We start from the raw sequence: 13,282 nt of genomic DNA on the forward strand, positions 1-13,282 counted from the left end.
CCACTTTCTTCTGTGTGGCATATGAGGTTATTGTGCCATCATCTATTGTTATATGTTGCAACAAAGATGCAATCATACAATATACAATGTCACGTTAAGATTAAAACACAGGAAGAACTTGGCAATGCAACACCAACATACTCAAAAACTATTTCCACTGTGAAACAGCAAGAAGTCACAGCATAGTACAATAGCTGTATCATTATTTTTATTCCCTTGGTCTGTCTAGATGTTGGTGCTAGAGCTAGAACCATAGTGTAATACCAAACTATCAATATCTAGGACTAATAATGCAGGTCTTTGATTTCTCTTTCAGAAGCTTTTTATTTTCCTTTCTATATGCAGTGGGGTAACTGTGGTGGCACACTCACCATTTGACTTCAGCCATTTCTTAGAATGAAGGTAACTTTCCAACATCCTTTCATTGAACAGCAAATAACCCATTGGTTCAGAAATTACCACATCAACACTCTCAGGCAGGGAGATCTCCTCAATTTTCCCTGTCAGGATTGTGATCTTGTCAGAAAGGTTGTTACTTCTCACCAACAGCTAAAGAAAAAAAAAAAACAAAAACACAGAAAGTGTTGACTCTTTTTACTAACAGACTTTATATCAGAGATTTTTAATTAACATGGAAACCCCTACAGTGTAAAACAGCTACGTAAACCTGATAATCAGATTAAAACATAAAAGTAAGATATTTTTCCTTGCTGCACCAAAATTTCCAAAGATTGGAGCTCACTAGAGCAAACTCAAAGAAACGTATCGTGCAGGATCAGAAAGCATCATTACAAGAAAAGTCACATAAGAAATAACTGTAAAATCTACAAGAATAAGAGAACTACCAGGAATAATAATAATAAAAAGTGGGTATTTTATGACAATCAGAAGATTGCAAAGAAAGCATTTTCTGACTTCTCCAAGTTGTTAAAGACAAATAAATAAAAAAAAGCAACCACAACTGTTCATGAATAAGTTATTCAGTTATGAAAGAAGAAGTAACTCTATAGCTGAAAAGTTTGAGGTGAGTCATTTCTAAACGTAAGTGGAACATAGCTTTACATTTGTATAAATGCATTCAAATAGCTAGTAGTTACAACCAGTGTACTGGAGACTTATTCACTTCTATTTGTATAGTGAACCTCAGAGCAAAACATTTAATGAACAGGAGAGATGGACCTCAAATTTCATGTTCAATATAGCAAGTTATTAAAGAAAAGAATACCTTTTCAAACTCTCTATACATCTACACATCGATGTATATCCTACCTAGCTGTGCTGTAATCAGACATACAGAGAAGTAGCTAAACCCTCAAGTTCAAATTACGAGTAGAATCTGGTTTTGGGGGGGAACAAATGTATAAAGAATCACTTATTTTGCACTAATCTACTCTAACAGAGGGAGGTGTCTACGAAGAGACTCTTTAAAATGAAATACCCTTTGCAACAGCACAATAGGAACATAGAAACATTAAGGTTGAAAAAGACCTCCAAGATCATCTGGTCCAACCATGCCTCTACCACCAATATTACCTCTCTAAACCATGTCCCTAAGCACCACATCCAACTTTTCCTTAAACACCCCCATGGACAATGACTCCACCACTTCCCTGAGAAACACTTTCCAATGCCTAGGTATCGATTCATACTGATGTCTAGAGATACCAGGAAAACCAAGCATACACTATTCAGTAAATACTAGAAATCATTTCCTCACAGACGTGCATGCATTGGTATAACTATAACATCAGTACAAGTGCATAATTACTTCAGCAAACCTTTTCCAACACAGTCTGGGCCCTAGGTAACAGATACGAAGCTTATACCTCATTTTAACTAGGGAAAGAAAGACTAATACTGTTATTAGGTACTAAGGGCTACTAAGATGATTACAGGACTGGAGCACCTGTTCTACGAGGACAGGCTGAGAGAACTGGGCCTGTCTAGCCTGGAAAAGAGAAGACTGAGGGAAGACCTCATCAATGCATATACATGTAAATATCTGAAGGGAAGTTGTCAAGGGGATGGGGCTGGACCCTTTTCTGTTGTGCCCAGTGACAGAACAAGAGGCAATGGGCACAAACTGAAGCACAGGAGGTTCTGGTTGAATATGAGAGGGCACTCCTTACAGTGTGGGTGACAGAGCACTGGAACAGGTTGTCCAGGGAGGTTCTGGAGTCTCCTCTGGAGACATTTAAAACCTGCCTGGATGCCATCCTGCACAATGTGCATCTTGCTTGATCCTGCTTGGCAGGGTGATTGGACTAGATGATCTTCAGAGGTCCCTTCCAACCTTGGTCATTCTGTGATTCTGTGATTAGCTAAACCAATCATTTTAATGAATAATAAAGTTAATTATTTTCAGCCAAAACACAACACTATATACATGATAATGTGGTAATTAAACTATTGAATAACCCCCAAAAAAACATCCTACACTGACACACTAACAATTAGGCACATTACACTGCTTCTTCTTTTAGTCTCAAGTGTTTTTGTAACCATTCCTTAGAAAAGGTTGACAAAAAAAAATACTTATTTTAAAATTCTTTAGACTGAAGACTATGCCAGAAAACATGCAATGTGATTTCATTTTGGAAATGTAATTACCTTTTTACTCACAGGTGAATTCTTCATCTAAGAACAGCTTGGCAGCAGCATGGATGAATAAAGGAAAGAAGCCTAAATCATTTCAGACCATCATAGACTGTCATAGATACCTCACAGTTGGCTAGAGGGCAGCAGAATATTGCAATACCTCTCATATGTGGTGGAGATACTTAAGTTGTGAAAATTCTTACTTTTACTGGAAATAAGGCAGAGAGACAAGTAGAATAGAAAAGGCTTTTCATTGCTATTCCATGTTATTATTATGCAACTTAAAAAAAAAATCGCCACTGTTTATTTGTTTTCCTACCCTCGTATACAGCAAAACCAAACAAAATACCAAGAAATATTGTCAGTACTAATTCTGTCCTTCAGAGTGGAGCTACATCTTGGGAAAGCTAAAGCTCTCTGTGCATTCAGTCCTCCAAAGCTTAACAGAGGCAAAAATTGCATTATTTACAATGAGTTTAAATGCTGTAGGAAGGTTTTGCCTAGAGAGTCTCAGGGAACAGAAACCTCTTCTTGTCACAGAACATTCTTCTCCATGTTCTACCAAACATGCTCTGACAGTACTCTGAAGAAGTAAAGCAATCCTGCATCCGACAAATTCTAGTCTGTGTACCTTGACTTTCAGGATGCCAGTGAATACAAGTTTAAGTATTCTTTACAAGCATATCTGAGAGAGACTAGAAAGCTAGTTTTTCATTGTTTCCAACATTTGCTGCATTTAATTACTATTTTTTTGTTTAAAAAACAGGTTATTTTTCTGAAACTAGAATTTATCATGCATTGATGAACTACGAGTAGTAGCTCATTATCACAGAAACAGAAGCAAAAATCAATTAATTGGCATTAAGTAGTTCAGCGCTACAGTTTGCCACAAATATCTCTTTTTTCACATGATGAAGATTCTACAGAGGTTATTATAAATAATTTAAAACAGATACACAACAGAAGCGGGAAGTACAGAAAACAGTGTTAATTTCTAATCCCACACACTATTAGTCCAAATCAGATTAAACAAATAAAAGGCTACAATTAGCAGCTATAAACTAATGCTTTGTTCTAGCAACTCCGACCTTGTTTGAACTGACCTTACTTTTCACAGAATTATTAATATTACATTAACACAATCTCTGCTGCACCTTCATAAATTGAAAGTTTTAAACATGAGAAGTTATTTCTGCCATCACCAGTATGACTTGCTCAGACAGGAATATCAGCTATGCCTTTTAAACACATCAATCTTTCATCTCTTATACTGAACCCCACAGCACATATCTTATCTCCGCAGAAAGGGATCATAGAATCATAGAATATCCTGAGTTGGAAGGGACCCAAAAGGATCACTGAGTCCAACTCCTGGCACCACACAGATCTACCCAAAAATTCAGACCATGTGACTAAGTGCACAGTCCAAATGCTACTTAAACTCAGACAGGCTTGGTGAAGTGACTACTTCGCTGGGGAGCCTGTTTCGGTGTGCGACAACCCTCTTGCTGAAGAACCTCTTCCTGATGTCTAGCCTAAACTTCCCCTGCCTCAGCTTGACACCATTCCCCAGGGTCCTATCACTGGTGACTAAAGAGAATAGATCGGTGACTGCCCCTCCACTCCCTTTTGTGAGAAAGCTGTGATGAGGTCTCCCCTCAGTTTCCTCTTTTCCAGGCTAAACAGGCCAAGTGACCTCAGGCACTCCTCATATGTCTTCCCCTCCAGGCCCTTCATCTTCATTGCCCTCCTCTGGACACTCCAACGGTTTAATGTCCTTTTTGTACTGTGGTGCCCAGAACTGCACATAGTACTCGAGGTGAGGCCACACAGCGCAGAGCAGAGCGGGACAATCACCTCCCTCGACCAACTAGCAATGCCGTGCTTGATGCACCCCCGGATACGTTTGGCTCTCCTTACTGCTGGGCACACTGCTGGCTCACATTCAACCTGTTGTCAACCATAACCCCCAGATCCCTCTCTGCAGGGCTGCTCTCCAGCATCTCGTTGCCCGGTCTGTACGTAAAGCCAGGGTTGCCCTGTCCCAGGTGCAGGACCCAGCACTTGCCTTTGTTAAACTTCATGTAGTTGGTGATCGCCCAGCTCTCCAGTCTGTCCAGGTCTCTCTGCAAGGCCTTTCCACCCTCATTCGAGTCCACAACTTCTCCAAGTTTGGTGTCATCAGCAAATTTGCTCAGAACACCTTCTAGTCCTACATCCAAATTGTTTATAAAAACATTGAAGAAGACTGGCCCTAAAATGGAGCCTTGAGGGACCCCACTGGTGACCGCCCGCCAGCCTGACGCAGCCCCATTTACCATAACCCTTTGGGCCCTGCCTGTTAGCCAATTGCTCACCCATCTTATGATGTTTTTATTTAGCTGTATGGTGGACATTTTGTCCAGTAGGATCCTATGGGAAACCATGTCAAAAGCCTTGCTGAAGTCCAAAAAAATCACATCAGCTGGTTTCCCTTGGTCCACCATACGGGTGATCTTATCATAAAAGGAAATCAGGTTAGTTAGGCAGGACCTACCCTTCACAAACCCATGCTGGCTGGGACCAATGACTGCTTTGTCCCCCAGGTGCGCCTCAGTAAGTTCGAGAACCATCTCCATGATTTTACCAGGCACTGACGTGAGACTGACAGGCCTGTAATTGCTGGGGTCTTCTTTCTTGCCCTTCTTGAAAATTGGTACATTTGCCAGCTTCCAGTCTACCGGGACCTCTCCAGATTCCCAAGATCTTTGAAAAATAGTTGAGAGAGGACCTGCGGTGATGTCAGCCATCTCTCTAGGCACCCTGGGATGAATCCCATGTAACTCATGAACTTGTATAGATCCAGATGGAGCAGCAAATCCCGCACACATTCAGGGTCAGTTGGGAGTTTATCATTCCCACCATCATGGTCCTCCAACTCAGGGCACCCTGAGTCCTGAAGCCCATCATCAGTGTTTAAGATGGAGGCAAAGAAGGCATTAAACGTCTTTGCTTTGCCTATGTAATTGTGTGTGAGGAGACCTTCCCCACCTTCCCCATCAAGTAGCGGACCTATGTTTTCTTTGGTCCTCCTTTTTCTGTTCACACATCTGAAAAAAAAACCACTTTTTTATTGTCTTTCACAGACCTGGCCAGCTTCAACTCTAATTGGGCTTTAGCCACATGAATTTTCTCCCTACAAATGCGAACAGTGTCCCTGTATTCCTTCCATGTTGTCTGACCCTCCTTCCAGGAGTTGTACATTTTATTTTTTTCTCCAGCAGAAGATCCCTGGTCAGCCAGGCCGGCCTTCTGCCCCACCTGCTTGCCTTCCAGTATTTTGGAATTGCCTGATCTTGTGCTTTTAGGAGGCAGTGCTTAAAGACTGACCAGCACTGATGGGTGCCAATGCCCTCAAAAGCAGTTTCCCGGGGGACCTTGCTAGCTAGTTCCCTGAGCAGCCTGAGGTCTGCTTTCCCAATACCCAGGGTTGAAGTTTTGGTGGCAGTTTTCCTTCTGTCACCAAAAATTTTAAACTCAACCATGTCAAGGGCACTATAACCAAGATGGCTGCTGATTGCCACATCCCCCAAAAGACCCTCTCTGTTCTCCAGCAACAGATCTAGGAGAGCACCTTTCCTAGTTGGCTCTCTTAGCACCAGCACCAAGAAGTTATCACCTAGGTGCTTCAGGAACCTCCTGGACTTGCTTGTGTCAGCCCTGTGGTAATCCCAGGATATGGGAGTACTCATTAACAGCAGGCTCAACATGAGCCAGCAGTGTGCCCTGATAGCCAGGAGGGCAAACCACATTTTCAGGTGTATTAAACGCAGCATGGTCAGCCAGTCAAAAGAGGTGATTCTCCTGCTGTATTTAGCATTGGTGCAGCCTTACTTCAAATGTTGTGTGCAGTGCTGACCTATGCAACACAAAAAGGATATTAAGTTGCTTGAAAGCATAAAAAAAAAAAGGCAAAAAAAGCAAAAAAAAAAAGCTGTGCAAGATATATGTGCTGGGCAGAGGCTGAGGACACTTGGATTGTCTTGTTTGAAGAAAAGGAGGCTGAGAGAGCCTCATTGCTCTCTGTAACATCCTGAGGAGGGGAAGCAGAGAGGGAGGTGCTCATCTCGGCTCCCTGGTGACAGGATGCATGGGAACAGCACAAATATTCACCAGGGGAGGTTTGAACTGGACATTAGGAAACATTTCTTTACCATGAGAAAAAGAACAAGCTTCCTAGCAAGGTGCTTGATACCCCATGCCTGCCAGTGTTCAAGTGGTATTTGGATAATGCTCTCAATAATATGCTTTAATTTCTGTTTAGCCCTGAAGCGGTCAGGCAGTTGGGCTAGATGACCTTTGTAGGTCCCTTCCTATTGAACTACTCTATCCTATTTTATGATATTCTTATCTTGACAGTGTGTTGTTTTTAGAAATATCACTAAATAGAAACTTCTTTTATAAATATAACATTATTATTATTATTATTATTATTATTTCAATTTGACTGACTGGTTAATGAAAAGCTAAGGGTGATGGCAATAGAGCTTTTTTACTCAGTGCCTTGGGGAATCTTTAACAAATCTGTGGCAAAAGGAAAGGAGGTATATCTGAGTGGGTGTGGTGACAATGTTTTCACTTCCTACAAAGTATTTCATAATTCCTCCAATCATCAAGTTACAGTCAGCACAATGTGCTTGAAGAAAATTATGTGGCTTCAATATTTTATAGTGTAATTTTTATATTATAGTGAAAGAAAAAAAAAACATCTTGAAGAGGAAACAATATTTAATTCCACTGGTGTCTTATTTTGTCGATGATTGAAAGGAACATGTTTTCAAGAGCCTCGCTATTTCATGATTCTCCTCAATTTCAGAAAACTTTGAAAGCATGGCATGATTACAGTGATGGAGGATAAAATACCTTACATACCTTAAAACAAAACACAAGTAGTTAAATTTGTATCTGGAGTATGCTCTCACTCCAGAAGAGTTGCATCTGACTGCCACCAAATGTGGCTATATTAGTGTTCTGTTTTTTTTTTTTTTTTCTTTCCACTTTTTGCGTGTAGCATTGACAAAAAAATAACCTCTCAGAGTCTTTTATGAAATAGTAAGGGTTTGTTTGACAAAACCCAGATCAAAATTGATCTTTGCAATATATGCATGTAAGCATATACATGTATACCTCACAAAAGCCAAATCTATATCTAGATGTTTCAGATCTCTCACCAAATTAAACAGACACAGAAAGAGGCCCAACTGTTCTGTTCATATCATCATATGCCTTATATTTTTACAATGGAATCCACCTTCAATGAAAAGCAAGAGTCTATTGTATTTGGAGATCAAATAAAGCTTAGAAATTTCTTCATGGAACAAAAATAAGTTATTAAGCCCCAAAGACAGCAAACAGATCAAAGCATTTCACACAGATATAAAAGCTGATCTGTGCGTGTGCTGCTGTATGAACACTGCCAAAACAGTAAATACCATAGCAGCATCCTTAATACTGAAACACAAGTAGTCAAATGGCTACTTATCTAATGGTGCAGCTACATACTTTCTAGGGATGCTTAAGAACTACATATTTGAAAATACTGTTGTAATTAATATAATACTAATAATATATAATATAAATACTAATATAATATAAATAATAATAATATTAAAAATAATATATAATGTAAAATTACAAATACTATAAATAATATAAATATATTTATTTATATATTTATATATTTATAAATATATTTATTTATATATTTATATATTTATAAATATATTTATAATATAAAATACTGTTGTAATTAAACTTTTTATTGAATGCTGATGAATATAGAGAAAACAGAGTAACTTCTCTGTAAATAGAAGACTCTGAGAAGGACTAAATTTATTGAGAACGTACATGTTAAAAACATGTCTTTGTGTGACACTTCAAAAAACCCAGACAGAAAAGTAGAGTTAATTTGATATACACATTCTCTGTGCATTTTTTCAAGAGTTGACAGTAAGACTGACAGATGGCTCACCCAAAATCCTAACCAAAAGTGTGGCAGAGGCTTTAATTGGCTGTGATCATCAGCTGTCATAGACAAGAGCACAGTTAGTCAGCTGCAAAAGAAATTTGACAATCTGTAGAGTTAGTCTATCAGGAACTATTCTAGTACTCTCTGCCTGCTCAGATTTTGCACCTTAGCAGCAGCTGCACTTATCTAAGCATGCAAGTCACTTCTCTGACCTCTCTTAACAGAGTCAAAAGGAGTAATTACATAATTATATAAGAACTTAAAATATAAGGTCTATATCTTAAAGTTTATCTGAACTGCCAAGTCCATTAAATATTGAGGAAATCTAAGAGTGTCTAAACAAAATGTTTGTTCTCTGTTAATTCCAAAGAATACAAACTTTGTGTTCTGTGATGGAGAAGCCTTCTTATGAAGCTTTGTACTTCCATCACATTGTTTCTGAAGACTATCTCACCAGATTCTCAGCAGAAATTGCTGAGTTTATTTGAAATGGCTAACATTTATATATATGTATATATATATATACACATATATATGTATATATATATATACACATATATATATATATATATAAAAATATACATATATATTTATATATGCATTCAGCTGGACAGCTGACATACATCTTCCTTGACAGAGAAACTGCTGTGCTCTCATTTTTTTACACAGTTGCCCCTCGCAACAGCAGCATCTAGCCAGTGTTTTCTTTTCCTCTTTTCAATGTATATCATCACCGTACTATATAAAATCCATCATACAGCATCTGGCAAACCAGATAAGATAGCAGGCACCTTACCACATAATTAAATGCAGTTAAAGCCTACTAATTTAAAAACAAACAAACAAACAAAACAAACAAACAAAAACAACAACACAGAAACAGGTGCAGTTTGTTTGTTCCACAGAAGACAGCATGGTGCATACAAATATCACCTAAACACTACACAGCAAACAGGTGCAAACATTGTGGTGACTGAGACAGAATCTTTGCAAAAGTAGCTGTCCTAAGAGCATGTCAAAATGCCTGTCCAAACTCCTGTATATGTCTTATATGCAGCCTGAATCCACACATAAATGGGCATTCTCACAGGAGTTGTCATTCAGTCTGCTCAAGGCTAATTATCTTTAATTAAATCTATTCCCTTGTGTTTGGCTGTTTCAACACAATAAATGGCAGTTTTATATATTGCTATGCACAATTTATGTCCCTTATCATGGCAGACTGACAAGCATTTCTGGGACATTTGTAGGGTTATTACTAGAGATTCAATCATACCATATGATTGAATATGCATACATACTCAGCAGTTTGTCAGGCTGCACCAGTACTGCTGCACCTAGTTCTGGTCTTCACAATTCAAAAAACATGTTGACGGGCTGGAGAGGATCCAAAAGAGGGCCATTAAGATGATCAAATGGTTCAAGAACCTGCCGTGTAAGGAATGACTGAAGGAGTTAGGTCTTTTTGCCCTGAAGAAGTCCCCAGCAGAATACGAATATGTATTCCAGTATGTATTCTAGAGCAGCTACAAAGAGGATGGAGGCTCACTCTTCACAAGGAGCCATATGGAGAAGACAAGAACCAATGAGTGCAAGTTGCACGGGGACAAGTTTTGTCTCGATATAAGAAATACTTCTTTAAGCTGACAGTAATCAATCAATTATGGGAAGAACCTCCCCAGGGATGTGGTAGAATACCTGTCACTGGAGGATTATATATACATACAAACATAGCAGAAACTCATGTCTGTTTAGGTTTTCTGAACACCATAATGACACAATGGTACAACACAGAAATACAAACATATTGACTTGCAAACCAATGAATTGCAAACCAATGACTGATGCAGACATGAAGTATTTTTTATTGAATATCTAAAACAAATGAGTGACTAAGCACAGCCAGTATGTTTCCTAATAGAGCAGCTGCTATAATTTTTCCTTTTAACATAATTTTCAAATGTTCTGCCACTGCACATCTGTTCACTGTACAGTTTTCAACACTGTCATTTTTTTAAAAATATCATTCTTTCAAAATAAACCTCTAACCATAAAGAGGAATCTATGTAATATCAACAAATTTCTTAGTAAGTAGTACTACAATATTAATTTTTACTGCTCAAGTATAATTTCACTTCAGTCAGTAGTTCATTGTACTGGAATACTTGCTTTGTACTAAAATATAAAAAAATGAAAAAGACTCATTAATCTCATATTCAGCTTACTATATAGTATATATCTGAAACAGATGTTAAATACAATAAATCCATACAGAAACGAGAGAAGAAATCAATGGAAAGTAACATTCATTTTATAATCCAGATACTTGATAAACCATACTAATGAAATCCCATTGTGGAAGATGAGGAAATGACAAATAGTATACTGAATATGCAGTATAGGAATTTAATTGACTGATCCAGCTAAGCATCCTTTTTTGAAAAAAATAAATAAATTCTTAAAATATGCTATGTGTTAATAGGTCATCTGATCTGCAATACAATTCATAAGAGTGAACAAGTTTTCATAAGAAATGATGACCACAGAAATCTATTATACTTCTTATGAAAACTGAATCCCATGTGGGGAAGTAGAAGGAGAAGAAAATAACCAAAAAGCTACGAATTGTCAAACTAAAAATAACAATTTAGCCAATAGTCCCAAGGATCTACAGCTATATAAGGTTCTTCACATCTCTATCAATCCTAGTTTTTATCATTTTAGCATTTTATCTGCCCCAGAAGAAAAGCAATTCAGTTCCCAAAGCCAATGGTTTCATGCTGTTTCTCTGTCAAGAAGTTGACATATATTTTACTCATATTTATATTGCAATATAGTTACATACTTGATTTGATAGACTACAGATGCAACATGTACCCTATCACAACTAGTGATTTTGCTGACTTCTGACTTGGGCCAAGTTTTGAGTGAACAAAGACTCAGTGAGTGAGCCAATACCCACTACCTGCTAGGATAAGCAAGTTGTCTTTTGCTATTTTTATTATGTTTTTGTAAAACCTGTGTCTATTATGAAACAAAGATACTGGACAACATTGCATCTATTTACAAAATCCTACGTGAACTAAGAACCACTCTTCACCATTCCCCCTGATAGACACCTTCCATATATTAACCTTTGCTTAATGTTGTCAATCAACACCAAAAAAAAATCCTTTTAATTAGGTAGATTTTTCTAATTATCCAAATTATAATAAAAACCAGAAATCTTCTTTTAGTACTTAGCAGATAAGTCAGGCTAGTGCTCCCTAACCAATACCGAGAGTAACAAACACATAATAATAAAGCCTTTTGTCAGCAGCAACATAAATAAGATGGAAGTAGGAAATGACCATATGAAATTTCTCAGGTGAATTCTATGTATAATAGTATATACACATATCTTAGAAATAGAAAAGAGATAGTTGTGCTACAATATTTTATTCAGTATATGAATTAATGAAAAATGTATATGGGGAGATTATTAAGAGTTTTGTATTTGAGATGGAATGAAAAATGCATAGAATTTATACATTTCTGCCTGGAGAGAAATAAAAATGTCTAGTATCTACATTTTCTTCCTTAAAATCTAAATAGATTATCTCAATTCCAATAACAGTACATTTCCTTTACAGTATTACAATTAATAATTGGTCTTCACTAGCCTTTACCAGGAGGCTGGGTTGCTGAAGGAGCGTAAGGGAGGAAGTTCCACTGAACTACTGCATACTCTTTGTGTGGGCTTTGAAGAACTGTTGACTCCCAATCCTGCTTATGGACATTTATAATCTACATCAGCAAAGCAAAAAGAACAATGGACATCTGGATACTGCAACTTTTTTCTAGGTGTGGGATGAAAATTCGTTCACTTCTCTACTTTTCACCCTCTTTTACATTAAAGCTATAGTAAAAACTCAGATGGAGGTGATCAGCATTAACAAAATTTGTAACAATAATGCTCTCACTCTCCCCACACATTCTGATTTTCACCTAAACAAGCAGAGACAGCGAGAAAAGACATGGAGATTTTTGCTGTTGCTGCTATTTAGAATTAGCGCCTTATAGGTACCGGACTTTTCCTAAGGCATTTAGTTTTCTATACCATTTTCAGTGCTTAACTTACTTTGACTGATATTATAATACTTTGTAAAAGCAATGCCTGAAAAATGTCTTTTAAAACTGAATACACTCTACAGACATGCCTTTTGTTAACATAAAAACATGTTTTTTCATGAGAAGGCTGAATGAGTAAAACGGTAATGCTTATCAGAAAACTCAGTTAACTACCTGATCACATGGATGTTCAAGAAACTCAGGAAAAAACACCCTGATATTTTTGCACAGAACCCTTAAAAACAACATCTGTTTTTTTTTTTTTTTTCTGTTGATTTTTTTTTTTGTTCTTTGTTTCTTTGTTTTGCTTTGATTTTTGCTTCTGAAAGTAAAAAACTTAATCACAGTTAGAACAATGAACACAAGTTTTTCACAAAACCAGTGATGCTATGTTTTACAGACCTGGTATAATATTTAGGTCACCTTCAAAAATTACCATCCAAGACGTGTTGCCACTAAGATCTGATTTATTAGAAAAATCAAAATCAAATTTTTGACATTAGCCTTTTAGAGGCAGAGTACTAGATCTCTAATGTTTTCACACTATACCATTCTATCACTTGCCTC

General features: G+C 37.4%; 1 protein-coding gene across 7 annotated transcripts in view; it reads right to left on the reverse strand.

Moving 5' to 3' along the window:
• The window catches only part of LOC101797104 (histone-arginine methyltransferase CARM1), a 70,395-nt gene that overhangs the window by 17,078 nt on the left and 40,035 nt on the right, over window positions 1-13,282 (reverse strand). For all 7 annotated transcript variants that reach the window (XM_038171131.2, XM_038171130.2, XM_072031314.1 and 4 more), the window contains one exon: window positions 372-549. In XM_038171131.2, coding sequence (XP_038027059.1) covers window positions 372-549 — 178 coding nt within the window. The remainder of the gene's footprint in view (window positions 1-371; window positions 550-13,282) is intronic.

Source organism: Anas platyrhynchos, chromosome Z (genome assembly GCF_047663525.1).
Source record: "Anas platyrhynchos isolate ZD024472 breed Pekin duck chromosome Z, IASCAAS_PekinDuck_T2T, whole genome shotgun sequence".
NCBI lineage: Eukaryota > Metazoa > Chordata > Aves > Anseriformes > Anatidae > Anas > Anas platyrhynchos.